The following is a 17,297-nucleotide window of genomic DNA, read 5'->3' as shown; positions in this document are numbered from 1 at the left end:
ATGTTCCTCATTTAATGACTATTTGATACAACTGAATGGCTTGCCGGATGCCAGTGAAGCACCATTCCCACATAGATGACAGGCATGTTTTCTTTCTTAATTGAAATATTGTTCTACTAATAATTTATTTCATTTTACATGCTTTACATTTCAGATACTTACATAAACCCACAGCCATTCATCATTGAAGCTCCACATCAGCACTTAGTCCAAAGAAAATTTTGCTTATCTAGCATTGAACTCATTCAATGCATTCTTCTCTGATTTTAATTCTTGCAGTTAAAAAGAATCAGGAGAATAGGTGTAGGCCTATTTAACTCGTAAAGCCCCTTGCTTTTCATTGTTATGTGACCCAACTTTTTATACCCATTTTTCACTCTGTCCTATCATCCCTTTGATTATACAGACATACTTTATTGATCCCGAGGGAAACTGGGTTTTGTTACAGCCGTGCCAACCAAGAATAGTGCAGAAATATAGCAATATAAACCATAAATAATTAAATAATAACAAGTTAATCGTTCCAAGTGGAAATAAGTCCAGGACCAGCCTGTTGGCTCAGGGTATCTGACACTCCGAGGGAGGAGTTGTAAAGTTTGATGGCCACGGGTAGGAATGACTTCCTATGATGCTCAGTGTTACATCTCGGTAGAATGAGTCTCTGGCTGAATGTACTCCTGTGCCTAACCAGTACATTATGGAGTGGATGGGAGTAATTGTCCAAGATGGCATGCAACTTGGACAGCATCCTCTTCTCAGACACCTCCAACAATCAATCCAAGATTTAAAATTAAAATGTCCTGACGAAGGATCTCGGCCCGAAACGTCAACAGTGCTTCTTCTTATAGATGCTGCCTGGCCTGCTGTGTTCCACCAGCATTTTGTGTGTGTTGTTTAAAATTAACCATTGGTACAGTATTAATTTTTATTTTTTGGAAGTGTCAAACTTTTACATTTTAATGCTTACGACTTTTACCCTCGGAAAAGCTGCCTATAGTTTTTGACTATACCTCTGGTCCCAAAGAAACCAAACAGCAAAAATAGCTTCTCTCCAGATTTTGCCCTCAAATAATTTTTTTTAATTAATCACCCTTTAAATCTTCCAAATTCACAGTAGTACACTGTGTTTAATCTCCTCCTTCATTTGAATCCTTGATATCTAGGTATCATTTGTCACAACCAGAGTTGTTTACAATGCTCCAAATGTAGTCCACCTGGGGGTTTGTACAAGACCCATCTTCTTTTAGAGAGTTTAAGACATAAAGGCCAACATTCCTTTTACTGCACCCAACATGTAAATAATTCATGCACATGACTTTAATGATCCAATTTTACAGGTGTTAGTATGCTTTCTAAGTGACCAGAAACTGTACAGTCCCTTAAATCCAAAAGTTTAAACCAACAATGAAACCCATTTCTATAAATTTGGGTATTCTTTCAATCTATAAATAGGAATTTGCAACTTAATACTTGCACATACATTGCGTACAATGCTGTCTTTCTTCAATAACTATCTTTCTATCCATCAACCTTGTTATTTACAAATACAAGCCTGTCATTGACAGAGACGAGGCATCGCTAGAAACATCCTTCAATACTTCCACATCCTTTTCAATAAAATGGATACCAGAACTGTTCACAATATTCCAATAGTCCAATGGTTCCAAAATATAAAAGGCAAGAAACTCTTAGGCTGACCATTAAGATATAGGCTAAATAAAAGGATATAGGTGATTTTTGGGGAGGTTTAATACACATCATAAACGAAGGAATATTCAGGAACAAGCCACCTTGGTGTACAAGTCCATGTCCTCTAGTTCCTCAAATGGGTGCAGGAAATTCACCTGGATGTTCCCTGGGATGAAAAGTTTCAGTTATGAGGAAAGAGTGGGCAGGCTGGGTTTGTTTTCCTTCCTGCAGAGGAGGCTTAGAAGGGATCTAATGGAGGTATACAAAATTATGAAAGGCATAAATAGGATGAATATTAGAGACATCTAAAAAGCAGATGGCATAGGTTTAAAGGTGTGGATAGGAGGGTTAAGCAATCTGTGAAAAAGAAATTTCACCCTGAGATGGTGGAGGCAGGTAAAAAGTATCCGGACAAGCACTCAAATTGCCATGGTATTGATGGCTACAGGTCAAGTGCTGGTAAATGGCAATAATATAAATGGGTACTTGATAGCATGGACACCCTGGGCAGAAGGGCCAGTTTCTGGGCTGTACGATTCCATAATTCTATATATGGAAGCAATTTATTTTTTCTCCCTTCACTAAATGCAAACAGTTTTGCATCCATAAGTATGTCACTTAAATGTCAAAAATCAGGAAAGAACAGTAAAAGTGAATGGTTAACACACAATTCAATGAAAAGAGCACATATATGGTTTAATTGGAATAAAAAAATTTATTTGTCAAGATAATAATGATGCAACCACATACATAACTTACTAAATAATGAGTTCCATATTGGTACTGGTAAATACTACCATTCAGCGATCTTAGTAATCAATTTAGTAATCTGGGCTCGACTTTGGAGAATTATCAATTAAATTTTTATCCAGCGTTTCATATTGATACCATGCGCCATCACCTCTTTCTCTCATCAGCCGGCGAACCTCAAGTTGTTTAAGCCTATAATCAAAGACAAACCAGCAATTTACTATAAATGCATTAAAGAGAGTTTCATACCACAACATTTTACACAAAGTTGCTTTTGTTCTGTCAACTATTTTTGATCCCTGGCTGCCAGAATCATGATTCAGCCAAGGAGTAATCAGCTTGTAGCTGTCCCAAAAAATCATTAAATCTTAAATCAACTGGTGCTAATATGCGAGAACAATTCTGCAGTAACACTTCACACTTCTGGATTGTGAACTGTCCTCTGTCTGGTAATACACTTATTTTTGAAATAGAAGTCCCATTCCCGAGACTGAAGTACAAAACTCTAAGCTAACACTAACACTTGAGAAGAGACAATAACTTGGAGGAGACAATAACTGAAGTCTCATCTACTGTTTTATGTGGGCATGGTTCTGCTTCAAAGAGGGGCGGGGAAGTATTCTGGGTATCCTTACTAATCTGTTAGACCAATAGCATAAAATAGTCATTACCTATCTATCATCACATTTCAAGAATTACTTCATTTACTGAAAAATATTCTGGAACATTCTTAGATTAACACACATTTCAACTCTTTTGATGTGCTTAATTACAGTTTAATTACATATTTTATTAACAGCTGCTTTGCATACAATTATTCCTCATAAGAATTAGAAAGGAATATCCAGTTTGAGAGGTAAAGTGCCACATTAAAAAATCAGCATTCACAAAAGTAGATTTAAATGAGGTATTTTGATCAGAAGGCATTTTGTGAATTGTAATTGGCTTTGGTTTATTATTGTCACATGTACCGAGGGACAACGAAAAGCTTATTTTCTTTAAAGTTACAGTATATTTAGTTATTTGAAGGTGGTTGCCTGGCAGGTTAATATTACCACTGCAAAGATTTGAATGCTAGTACACATTTTGAAATACATATAGCCTCAAAAATAAAAAGAAAAATGCTATTATAGATTTCCTCCAACTTGCCTCAGATCTGCTTTCTCTTCTTCAATTGCAATAAGAGCCATCATTTTCTCATAACTCTTCTCAGGTGGGTCATAAATATTTCTTGAAATCCACCTGGTTATGGGATGCTAAAATGAAAAAAAATCTGTGTGACTAGAAATGTATTATTAAGAAATAAAGTTATAAAGACTGAGAGTAAAGTTGTAATTCATTCTGCCATAGTGTTGATAGGGGATTGGTTCACTAGCAGGGAAATGTGCCCTTTTCTGATTGATGAAATGTAACAAGATGCGGGTCACTGGGATTAATCCTGTGTTCTCAACTTTTACAATTTATGTAAATATCTTGAAAGAAGGGCCCAAAGAGACGGCTCCAAAATTTGCTGAATAACATGGCTGATTTTTTTTTTAAGACCCTGCACCAGAAAGCTGGTGGTCTGGTGGCTGGTCTAGAGAGAAGATAATGAGGGGTGAAGGAGAAGTTGAGATGAAATTGTGGGAAACCAGGGTGGGGCTGAGATGGACAGATGGAGCCAGTATGGAAGGGGGAAGGATGAGGATGGTAGATTGAAATAGATGGGGAGAGAAAAAAAGAGCAGGCAGAGCCAGGGAGAGAGAGGGTGTAGGTCGAGAGACAACAGAGGCTGCAGATGATGGAATCTGTTCAGGAAGATGATAAGTGGTATCAGATAGGAGAGAGGTGAAGGGCCAGATGAGAGAGGAATAGGAGTTTCAAGTGTTATGCCTGCAGCCCCCTCCTTTGTGAGAATCGCAAGATCACTGTTGGGTTGGGTCAGGGGGCCCAGGAAATGAGAGAGGGACGTGCGGAATGTCTCGTTCCCCGGCGATGTAAAGCTACGGGACATGGCCATTGTCTCTTGGAGACAAATTTGTGGATTGAGATACTATGCTACGTGAACGCCCTCAGGCAAAGTGGGCTGGTTGAGGGAGAGATTGCATCACCCCAACCTGATTGACATCTACCACCCTGCGAGTCAGGATAAAAGAGGGTCTGTAGGAACAGCCCCTCAGACGCACCAGAAGAAACGCTAGCGATCCCGTAATAGCGGGAAGCCATTTGAAGGAGGCCACGTGCATTCAGTTCCTTTGCCTGGGACTGGTGGCTGGTACCACGGACAACGGCTTTTAGCTAACAACGGGGAAACCAACTCCCCCGACTCCAAAAGGATTGGTATCATAAAATACCTGGGCAAGTTTAAACCATCTCTCTTAAAACCCAAAACGCTGCAGCTTGAACGAACTAACAGTGACTATTATATTTCCATCGGACAATACATTATCCCCTAGACAACGATAGAGCTATTTCTTATTGATTATTATTATACCCGCGCTTTTAGATTTAGTATTGACGACGTATATTATCAGTATGTTTGCATTAATCTTATTTTTGTGCCCCTTTATCAATAAATACTTTTAAAAATAGTACCATCAGACTTCAACGGACCTCTCTATCTTTGCTGGTAAGTGACCCAGTTACGGGGTACGTAACACAAGTGTGCTCATCAACAATTGCAACATAATGCCTCTGCTCCTAAACTCTATACCCTTACCAAAGGCCAACATGCTAAATGTTTTCTTCACCAGCCTGTCTACTTGAGCGGTAGCTTTCACTACATTCTGCTAATGTATTCGGACCCCTCTGTTCCACAACACTCATCAGTACCCTGCCATTTACTATATAGCAACTACCCTGGTTTGAAAGCAAAAGTGATCACCTCACACTTATCTAAATTGAAATCCATTTACCATTCTTCAGCTTATCTCCCTAACTGATAAAGATCTCTTTATAATTCATTGTCACTTGCTTCACTGTCAACAAGATTCCCTCATTTAGTATCAGCAAACCTGCTAATTGTGCCATGCGCATTCACATCCAAATCATTTACTTAAATAATGAATAACACTGACCCCTGGAGCACCCCACTAGTCAGAGATCAGACCTTTAACCATCACCCTCTGCTTTCTGTCACTGAGCCAATCCAGTAGGTTAATTGTGTGCATATCAGGCTGATGTAACTAGATGGCAGAGGGGAACAAAACTGGGTAAACCCACTGTGTCTTGCATCGCTTACTAGGTACAGTCTCCCAGTTCCTTCTCTAACATTTCTTGAGCTCCTCAACTTGAAAAGAGAATTAAGACACTCTTACAATGTTCCTCACAGCAATTATCAAACTTGTCAATCTATCCGCAAACAAGTTTTGGATATGCCCATGTCCTATCGTAACAGTGGCATTCTCACATCCAGATTAGGATTCATTCCTCATCTCAGATAGTCAACCTGCAACAATCAACATTAAGCCCAGGAAACTGAGCTGAACCTCCCGTTCAGAAGGAGCCACCTTTAACACTAGAATGTCCAAGAAGGAGATCCATTCAAATCTATGACGAGGGTGAGTGCAGGGTAGTCGTGCAACATCAGTCAACCAACCTTTCCAAATTGCAGGCAGATCCTGTCTTCCAAAATTCCCGCCAGTAATTTTCCAACCACTTAATAAGTTTGATTAAAGAAGCCAAGAGTTTTTCAGACTTGGGGTCTATGACCATTGATGTGCCATGAGGATCATTACTGGATCACTGATCGCTCATCAGCTAATATTAACAATTTGGGTGTGATGCCAGGTTCACCAGCCTTCAGTTCCCTGGCTTCTCCTCGCAGCCTTTCTTAAATAAAGGCACAATATTAATCATCCTCCAGTGTTCTGGTACCTCACCTCTCACTGAGGAATTCTAGCCATAGCAACGCCATCCCTTGATTAGTGAATTAGTCACCTGTAAGGTTACTAATCATGCCATATACATTCTCTCCCAACCTCCTGTGACACACCTGGTCAGACCTCAGGGATTTATTCACCTTTGAGACTACAACCCCACTGTTCTCTTCCCTGAATACCCTAGCTTCCATGACTTCTCTATGGCAAATACTTGTGATAAGATTTCATTAAGATCTTGCTCATCTCCTGGTGGTTCCACACACCAATGACCACAACTGATCCTGAAGTACACCATACCTTGTAGTATTCCCAGTGCTCTGGAACATAATCTTCAGGAATCTCTGCAAGCTCAGCTTCACCTGAAATGCAGCATTCCGAATATATATTTTTAGAAAAAAATGCAATTTATGTTTTTCTTGAAACAAACAATGACTTTTCAGGTTCCACTATCATTGTGCTAAGCCACATATTTTAACTGATGGTAATTTCTGAAAAGAAGGACCTAAAGTGAAAACAAATCTATATTTTATACATCAGTTTTATTTGCTTAGTGTTACTTTAACATTTTTTGTACCATTTATGATTACCATTGTAATTCACTTACCAATAAAAATATTCACAAAAGTTATTAATGCAGCCACTGGTATTCCAGTTAATAAAATATAGAAACTCTGCAGGAAAAGAATTGATTGAAAGTAAGTGCAATTTTACTCAGAAGTTATAAAATTTTCAAACAATAATTTAGTATCTAAAGGGTAAAATAATTAATACTCGTATTGTTATTGATAAGCTGGCAAATATATATATTTTTTACACTGGAGTGCATATCCTAAAATTACCCAGGCAGCATAAATCTAGCAAGACCACCTTGTCCTTAACTGAAAACATTTAAATGCAACTTACCAATTTAAACAGTATTAAATAGTGTATTTATCAGTAAAGCTACCAAGGCTTCACTACACAAAACTAGGCATTAAGATATAAAGACATTATAAAACATTAATACAAGTTAAAATTAAGAAATTGAGGAACAGGTAAAGCCAGAACTGGGGGAACATAGAAGTCAAAGGGTTGCCCACCATATTTGTACAAGTTAGAAGGCTGACCAATAAAGCAAGACATACAGTACGAATGTATTTGTTATGCCGAGGAGCTGAGAGAAACTGAATGAATTTAATTAGTCAATCTGTACTCTGACGATGGAAATGTGGCCTTTTAAAGATGTTTCACAAGCTTTACAGCAGATACCAAAGCTACGGTAGAATAACGGTGAGCGTGATGCTATTGCAGCTCAGGGGCGTCGGAGTTCAATTGCAGGATCCTCTGTAAGAAACTCTGTACCTTCCTTCCTGTGTGCGTGTGGGCTTCCTCCCACAGTCCAAAAATGTACCAGTTTGTAGGTTAATTGGTCATTGTAAATTGTCCCGTGATTTGGTGAGTTATATCACTGGGCAGCACGGCTTAAAGAGCCAGAATGTATTTCTAAATAAATACTGTAAGTAAATAAATTATGTTCACTTTTTGGACATACATTTGTATAGACAAGTGACAATTTAAGACTTTCTTTACTAAGTGCCAGCTTGGTTGTCAACTCAAGAATATATACCCAAATTTATTTTTTTTCAATATCAGAAAGAATTTTCCAAAAATTATAGATTACTTAAATTAGAGCTATGACTTAATACATACCAGGAGGCGCAAAAAACGACGATCGTAATATTGACTGGACTTGATGACAAACATCTGTTTCCCATGACTACCATGGCGAACTACAACTGAAACCAACACAAGTAATTAAATCTCTAAAATACATCACAGAAACATAAATACAAGTTAAAATTAAGAAATTGAAGAACACGTAAAGCCAGAACTGCAGGAACATAGAAATCAAAGGGTTGCCCACCATACTTGTACAAGTTAGAAGGCTAACCAATAAAGCAAGATGTACAATACAAATTGTATAATATACCTTTTAACACTGTATACAGGGATGCTCAGCTGCTGAAACTATACAATAATAAACTGAGAGTTTTGGGTATTCAGGGAATCAAAGAACATGATGGTGAAGAGGAGAAGCAACTTTATTAGTCAGAATCTTATTGGCTGGTAAAAGAGGCCTACATGAAGTAATATGACCTGCTGTGAAAGAAACAACCCATAACAATGATCCAACACTGAAAGAATATTAGTTCAGAAGCAAACATTGATCCTCTCAGCTCTTTCAACAGATGCCAAGTCTTCCCAGCACCCCAGCAGACCTGGACAAGATTTGGAGATACATGAAAAATACAGACTGGAAATATAAAGAATAAAACACAAAACAAACATTGTGCCATTAATTTACACAAGTTTTGTGTGCACAATGCAAGTTACAGAAAAGATAACAGATAAATACAAACAACGAATCAGCACTAGCAGAACTATTTCAAAATAACTAACTTGTACATCAGTAGTCAGTAATAAAGATGTACTTGAATTCCTGTGGCTACTAGGCAGATTACAAGAGAACACAAGAGATTCTGCAGATGCTGGAATTCAAGTAAAACACACAAAAGAGACACTTCTTGGACTGAAACATGGACTGGTTACTCCCCTCCATGGATGTTACCTGACTTGCTGACTTACTCCAGCATTTTTTGTGTTAGGCAGTTTGAGAGCTTGACATGCAATCTGAAATAAAGATACAGGTGCCCAGAACTCAAATGATCAAGGGAGATGGCCACCTTTTTATGGTCTTAACAAAGGGTCATAAAGTTGGCTCCTGTAAAACTAAGTGATAAAGGAAGTAGCCAAAGATAAAAATTACAAGTGTTTTGCCAAAATTAAATGCTGCCTCAAGGTGTCTTCCTGTAAATATGGAATGTTTCAGAAAGTCAAGCTGTTGAATGTGATTTACTTGCTTTACACAGTATTATAGAATGTATTGAAAACATTCTACATATTGCAATTGGCCAAAAATATTCAAGATTACTGCAATCACTGGGCAACGCCAGCCGTGAACATTTTGTACATCTGCAAAATTTATCATTTCTACCTACCACCTACCAGACTGTTCTAACCCTTCCTCTCACAGCTTTATACCAGCTATCTTCCTTCTATCCTCTCAGTCCTAATAAAAGGTACATCAAATATCCTTTTGCCTCCATGAATGCTGCTTGATCCACTGAGTCCTTTCAGGAGTTTATTTTTGCTTTTAAACCTTCCTTACATTTTGTTTGGAGACTGTGGAGTAAAATTAATGTTTGATCATTCTGGTGATCAGTGCAGTTCACAGGCCACTACTTAAGGCTGTCTGTTAAAGATTTGTCACTGTTCAGCCTTGTCATTCACATTAAAAAGTTAAAAACAAGACAAAATATTTGGTAAAAAACTGAAGATGTAAGAAAAATAAGTCAATGAGATTTCATTTAATAATGAAAGGGCAATCTGTTAAGAACTTAGTACATTTTCAAGTTTCATTTAAGTGTAGATTTTTTCATAGATTTTGCTGTATTTCTTTGTTCTATTGTGAAAGTCTACAAAAAAAGAATCTTGGGGTAATATATGGTGACATACAGTATAAGTACTCTGAAAATAAATTTACTTTGAAATTTTAAATATTTAATCTTCCTATTTCTGGCCTCACTTGCACCTGTCACAGGTACCAATCCTGAGATCACAACCATGGAGGTCTTGCCCTTTAACTTTGCATCTAACTCCCTATGTAGAACCTTGTCACTTGTCCTACCCACGTCACTAGTACCTACATGCACCACAATCTCTGGTCGTTTACCCTCCCATTTAAGAATGCTGAGGACTCCAGCCTAGATGTCCTGGACCTTGACACTCAGAGGCAACATACCAATGGGGAAATCTCTTTATCTCCTGTCCATTTCCCCAACTAGCAAATCCCCTATCACCAAAGCTCGCCTCTTTTCCCCACTTCACTTCTGAGTCACAGAGGCAGACTCAGAATCAATGCCAGAGACCCAACCACTGTGACTCTGTTAGGTCACCCCACACCCCTCCCTTCCAACAGTATCCAAAGTAAAATACCTGTTGTTGAGGTGGATGGCCACAGGGGTACTCTGCACTAGGTCCTTAAACCTTTTCCTCTTCCTGTCACCCTAGTTTCCTGTGTCCTGCACCAAGGGCGTAACTACCTCTCTATATATCCTATCTATTACATCCCCAGCCTCCCAAATGATCCGGAGTTCATCCAGTTCCAGCTCCAACTCCTTAACGCGGATTGTTGGAAGCTGCAGCTGGATGCACATCTCACAGCTGTAGTCATCAGGGATACTGGAGGTCTCCTTGCCTTCGCATACCTGCAAGAGGAGCATTCAGCTATCCTGCTTGGCAGCTCTACTGTCCTAACTCGAGCTTTTCTTTGCTTTCTCTGACTGAAGCTTGAAGATCACCACTCTGACTCTGTCCACCCAGTCATACACAGGCACATGTTGTGAAATTTATATAAATAAAACAAGAAAATTAAGTAAGCAGTGTAAAAAGAGGGGAAAAAAGTAGTGATGTAGTGTTCATGGGTTCATTGTCCATTAAGAAATCTGATGGCAGAGGGGAAGCAGTCCTGAAATGACCCATGAAATGCAGTCCTGAAATGTTGAGTGTGTCTTCAAGCTCCTACACCTCCTCCTTAATAGTAGCAATGAGAAGAGGATATGTGCTGGGTGATGGGAATCCTTAGTAAGGCATCAACTTTTGAAGGTGCCCTGGATGTTAGTGCCTATGATGGAGCTGACAGAGTCTACAACTTCCTACATCTTTTTCTGATCCTGTGCTAGTTACATCATCTCCACATAGTTAAAATGCTCTCCATAGTATATCTGTCGAAATTTGCGAGTGTCTCTGCTGACATACCAATTCCCTTCAAACTTCTAATGAAATATAGCTTCTGTCAAGCCTCCTTTGTAATTGCATCACGTTGGGTGCAGGATTGATCCTCAAAAATGTTGACACGCAGGAACTTGAACCTGCTCACCCTTTTTCTTCTGATCCCTTGATGAGGACTGGTGTATGCTTCCTCAAATTCCCTTTCCTGAAGTCCACAATCAGTTCCTAGGTCTTACTGATGTTGAGTGCAATGTTGTTTTATGTGTCAGATAAAAGCTTACAAATTGACAGATTCAACTTATTTTGAATACAACTTCCAATTAAAATCCGTAAAGCTTATGCAGTAGTTTGGCTAAATCAATGCAAATTAAACTGATGAAAGTGTCAGAATATGAAAGTGAATTATTTATTACTGCTAACATTTCATGAAATGTGTTGTTTTGCACTGAAAGTACAATACAAGACATAAAAATTACTAATTAGTGTAAAAAAACAAATAACAAGGTACAGTTCGTGGACCTTTAGGAATCTGACGGCTGAGGGGAAGAAACTAATGTTAAGATACGAGTATGGATCTTCAGGCTCCTGTACCTCCTCCCCAGTGGAAATTATACGAGAAGGCATGACCTGATGGTAAGGGTGCCATCTTCTTGAAGCACTGTCTTCTGAAGATGTCGTCAATGGTGGAGAGAGCTGTCCCCATGATGGATCTGGCTGAGTCCATAACCCTCTGCAGTCTCTCGCAATCCTGTGCATTGGGTCTCCATACCTAACTGCGATGCAACCTGTCAGAATGCTTGCCACAACACATCTGTAGAAATCTGCAAGAATCTCTGCAGGCAGACCAAACCTCCTCAAACTCCAAATGAAGTAAAACCACTGACAAGCCTTCTTTATGAATGAATCAATGTACGGAGCCTAGGAAAAGATCTTTGAGATGTTGATGCCCAGAACTTGAAACTGCTCACTCTTTCCACTGCTGATCTTTCAACGTGGATTGGTGTGTGTTTCCTGACTTCTCCTTCCTGTAGTCAACAATCAGTTTTGGTCTTACTGATGATGACTGAAAGTTTGTTGTTGTGACACCACTCAACCAGCCGATCCATCTCATTCCTGTACACCTCCTCGTCACCACCTCAAAGTTTGCCATCAGCAAATTTATAGACACCAGTTAAGATGTGCCTAGCTATGCAGTTATGAGTGTAGAGACAGTAGGTTATACAGAAAAGCTTAAGTTGCACCTGCATTGATTTTCAGCAAAGAGGAGATGTATTTACCAATCCACACTGACTAGTCTCCCAATAAGGAAGTTACGGGATTCAATAGCAGAGAGAGGTACAGAAACCCAGGTTGAGTCACAAACTTCCCTTTGTATTTTATTTGTCATGTTTTCTTTTGTTTTAAATGCAATCCGAGCTTAATTGTCTTGCTATACGAATAGAGTAACAATTTAGAAATGCAACCTTTAATACAATTCTCATGCACCCTATATTTATGCCAATCATTTGAACCATATTAACATGGACAATGACATTAGGTAATGACAGGGTCATTATACATGCTAACAGTTTCTGTTTTCAAGGGACTTGTTGAGGCATGCTTATACAGTGGATTCCAGTTAAGTGGACCATCAGATAATTGGGGCAGCCACGTATTTGGAACAACTCTTAAAGAACAAAAACTAATCGAGAAAATTGTCAGGGTTCCCTTCATTTATTTGGGACAATATGCTCCTTAATTGGGGCAGCAAACTGTTGCCGAACAGGTTTATGTAGTGTCAGTCTTGCACACTAAATGGCTGTCATAGACATTAGACCATGCTTAATAAGAACAGTTTTTAAATAGCATCGGTTGTGTATGTTTGTGTTTGAAAAGTAGTGATTATTGTCAACGATAGTTGGTGAAAAACAGGCAGTAAGACAATGCTAAACTGCCTTGCTCACCGCAGTTTCAAGCATTCAAGCTTGGAGATGCCAGAAACAGTCAGGAGTGAAAATGAAACAATTTCACACTTCAACAAGTCAGGCACTACGAAGAATTTTAATGTATTTTGAATGTTATATTGAAAATGAAGATTTGGAGGATGCAATACGTACACTGGATGAATTTCTCTATTGATAACTATTTGGTTACTCAATTAAAGAGTAATTCGTCTTTTTCTACACTTTTTAAACCATTTCCATGAAACTAACTGGGGTGGTCGCTTAATTGGGCCAAAATGCCCTGGTCCTGATGTGTCCCAATTAACCAGAATCCACTATATATACACATCAGAATTGAAACAAAGTTAGTAGCATTTCCTGGTCCTTCAATATTTGTGTAGTCTAGGTCTTTAGCTCTCTTTTTGTTCTCACAAACCATCAGCTTTAAAACAGGTCTATGGAATAGCTTCTCATGACTACCACAACAAATTACTGTGTATACTCGAAATCCGAACAATGCATACACAATACTTCTAAATATACTCATTTTGAATTACTCTCACTGCAATCTGAACATGTAACTTCCCTTTAAGCCAGGGGTTTCCATCCTCAGTTTATGGTTGGCGTCCATAGCATTAAAAAAGTTGAGATGTACTTTTAAATCAATTTACGATCTACAGATTTCACGACCGTCTGAAGGTCGGCGAACTAAGCAGGTACAGCACCTTTAAGCAGATGAAAGTTCATTGCCATGGCTGGAAGTGACACGGAGGGGAGGGGGGAAAGAGAGAGAATCTCCAAGTCAGGCTGAAACACAGAAGCCCCCCCCCCCCCCCACCTCATCCAGCATCATTATCAAATATTCATCACTGGAGAACAAAATTAAGGACCTGAGGGCAAGACTGCTGTATTGGAGGGCAATGAGGGATTGTTGCTTTTTACGTCTGAGCGAGACACTGCTGTCTCCCAACAGTGATCAGACCAGAAGATGGTCAGTTTGCAGAATGGATCGAATTGCTGACTTGAAAAGGCAAAGGGTAGAGGTGTGTGTTTCATGATAAACTTTAAGTGCTCTGATGTGTCAGTTTTGTCGAACTCCTGTTCCTCCGACCTTGAACACCTAATGGTCAAATGCCGCCCATTCTACTTACCTAGGAAGTTCTCCTCTGTAATCCTGACCACAGTTTATGTAGAATTAGCGGCCGACTATAATCAAGCACTTGAGATACTTACTGCATGATGCCAGCTCCAAACATGAAGCAGCTCATCCTGATGCATTTCAAATCATAGTTGTGGACTTCAACCAGGCTAGTTTGAAGAAATCCCTGCCCAATTTCCATCAGCATATAACCTGTAGCACCAGAGGATCCAACATACTGGACCACTGTTATAAGTTAAGGAATGCCTACTGTTCCATGCCCAGACCACATTTTTGGAAATCTGATCACTTGGCTGTCCTTCTTCTACCTGTATACAGAACAAAGTTCCAGAGATTAAGACAACAAAGAGGCAGTTGTGGGAGGCTCAAGAACAGCTATGAGTCAGTGGACTGCGCTATGTTCAAGGACTCATCTGTGGACCTGAATGAAAACACCATGGCTGTCACAAACTTCATTAAAATAGTTGTAGACAAGTGTGTTCCCACAAAGTCAGAGTCTTCCCCAATATGAACCCCAGTCTTCCCCTGGATGAACCATGAGATCTGCCATCTGTTGAGGGCTAGATCAGAGGCATTCAAGTCTGGTGCGAAAGAAAGTTACACAAAGTCCAGGTACAACCCCCGGAAAGCCATCTCATAGGCAAAGTGGCATTCCCGGACTAAACTTCAGTCAATGAAGGACACTCGACAGTTGTGGCAGGGCTCATTTACTATCACCTCTTATAAAGTTAAATCAAAGAACATGGGCAACAACAGGGCTTTGCTTCCAGATGAACTCAATGCCCTCTATGCTTGTTTTGACCATCTAATTATGGAGGAACCACCACAAACTTCCCTTGATGATCCTAAGATTTCAATCTCGAGGCTGATGTCCGAGCAGCCTTCAGAAGGGTGGCCCAGTACTAAAAACCTGTACCAATCAAATGACTGGACTGTTCACTGTGATCTTTAACCTCTCACTTTAGCAGTCTGAGGTACCCACTGGCTTCGATTATACCAGTGCCTAAGATAAATGTGGTAACCTGCCTCAATGATGATCATCCAGTAGCACTTCCATCCACAGTGATGATGTGTTTTGAGAGGTTGGTGATGGACATATCAACCCCTGCCCGAGAAGCAACTTGGACCTGCTCCAATTTGCCCACTGGAGCAACAGGTCCACGGCAGATGCCACCTCTCTGACTCTTCACTCAACCCTGGAACATCTGGACAGCAAATATGCAGGATGCTCTTCATCAACTACAGGTCGGCATTCAATATCATCGGCCCCTCAAAACTAATCAATAACTTTCAAGACCTTGGCCTCATTACCTTCTTGTGCAGTTGGATCCTTGATCTCCTTACTTGCACACCCCAGACAGATTGGCTTGGCAACAACACCTCCTCCACAGTTTCCATCAACTTGGGTGCACCTTAAATGTGTGCTTAGCCCCCGCTCTACTTGCTTTACACTTATGACAGTGGGGCTAAGCACAGTTTCAATGCCATATTCAATTTTTCTGACATCATTGTCATAGTTTTAATCAAAGGTGGTAACACATATGCAAAAAGGAGAGAAATTGAAAATCTGTCTGAGTGTGCCATAACAACAACCTCTTAGACAATGTCAGCAAGACCAAAGTGATGATAATTGATTTCAGGAGGAGGAAACCAGAGGTGAACTAGTCCTCATTGGAGGATCAGAGGTGGAGAGGGTCAGCAGCTTTAAATTCCTCAGTGTTATTATTTTGGAAGACCTGTCCTGAGCCCAGCATGTAAGTGCACTTATGAAGAAGCATGGCAGTGTCTCTACTTCCTTAGGAGCTTGCAAAGATTTGGCAAGACATCTAAAAATTTGATCAACTTCTATAGATGTGTAGTGGAGAGTATATTGACTGGCTGTGTCACAGCCTGGTATGGAAACATCAATGCCCTTGAACGGAAAATCCTACAAAAAGTAGATGATACAGCCCAGTCCATCACAGGAAAAGCCCACCCCACCAACCACTGAGCACATCTCCATGGAGTGCTGTCACAGGAAAGCTGTATCCATCATCAAGGACAATCAGCACCCAGGCCATGTTTTTTTCTCACTGCTGCCATCAGGAAGGTGGTACAGGAGCTTTATCTCCCATACCACCAGGTTCAGGAATAGTTACTACCTCTCAAACATCAGGCTCTTGAACAGAGAGGATAACGCCACCTGTCCATCATTGAAATGTTCCTACAACCTACGGACTCCCTTTCAGGTACTCTTCATCTCTTGTTCTCAATATTTATTGCTTATTTATTTCTTCTTATTATTTCTTTATTTTAGTATTTGCACAACTTGTTCTTTTGCAGACTGGCTGAACTGGTCTTTCATGGTTATTATTCTACTATGGATTTGAGTATGCCTGCAAGGAAATGAATCGCAAGGTTGTATATAGAGACATAGATGCAGTTTGCTAATAAACTTACTTTGACCTTTTAACTTTAAATATGCTGGAAACAGCAGGTCAGGCAACAACGGTGAAGAAAGAAACAAGAACTCATGGTTAAACCGATGCATAACCTTTTATCTGTAGCTCTTTAAGAAAGGTCGCACATCTGAAACGCTGGCTCTCCACAGACTCCCTATAATTATTATTCTTGACACTACTTTTGCAGACACACAACCTACAGCAATTCAACATTGATGGTCAATGGTCGCTCTCCTTCGGGCCTCATTCGACCCGAACTGCACCATGCAAGGTCAACCACTTCCCCAGCAAAGACACCCACAATTAACTGATGAATAATAAATGTTAACCATACCGTCGGGCCTGGCTAAGGGCCGAAGCAGGGATTTCTCGGTCACATATTTCGGTTTAATGGGAATTCGTCGTGCCAAAAGAGCAGTCGCCGTCCGCAACACACTCAGCACGGCCATGTTTGTTATTCCCTACTGACGTTACCGGAAGTAAGAGTGAAGCTACCAATCGCCATCTTTAGTTAAGGGCATGGTGATGGAACAGCGCGCGACTTTCTGATGTCATTAACCGGGCAAGGTCAAATCTGGGCCGAGAACGGCAAGTTACTCCGTGCAAGATCCAACGCTGTGGTGGTTTCAGATGCTGTATTATATAT

At 40.0% G+C, this 17,297-nt stretch overlaps 1 protein-coding gene across 1 annotated transcript; it reads right to left on the bottom strand.

The window, feature by feature from the left end:
• Window positions 1–2,384: 2,384 nt before the first annotated feature.
• On the bottom strand, window positions 2,385–17,144 carry ndufb5 (NADH:ubiquinone oxidoreductase subunit B5). Its single transcript, XM_073041132.1, has 6 exons — window positions 16,986–17,144; window positions 7,989–8,074; window positions 6,904–6,970; window positions 6,597–6,658; window positions 3,589–3,695; window positions 2,385–2,631 (listed from the first exon to the last, which is right to left on the bottom strand). The coding sequence occupies exons 1-6, from the start codon at window positions 17,098–17,100 to the stop codon at window positions 2,511–2,513; spliced, it is 558 nt and encodes a 185-aa protein (XP_072897233.1). The 5' UTR covers window positions 17,101–17,144; the 3' UTR covers window positions 2,385–2,510.
• Between the last annotated feature and the right edge of the window lie 153 nt (window positions 17,145–17,297).

Source organism: Hemitrygon akajei, chromosome 3 (assembly GCF_048418815.1).
Source record: "Hemitrygon akajei chromosome 3, sHemAka1.3, whole genome shotgun sequence".
Lineage (NCBI taxonomy): Eukaryota > Metazoa > Chordata > Chondrichthyes > Myliobatiformes > Dasyatidae > Hemitrygon > Hemitrygon akajei.
The sequence above is the reverse complement of the archived record's forward strand: the minus strand, read 5'-3'. Positions and strand labels throughout refer to the sequence as shown.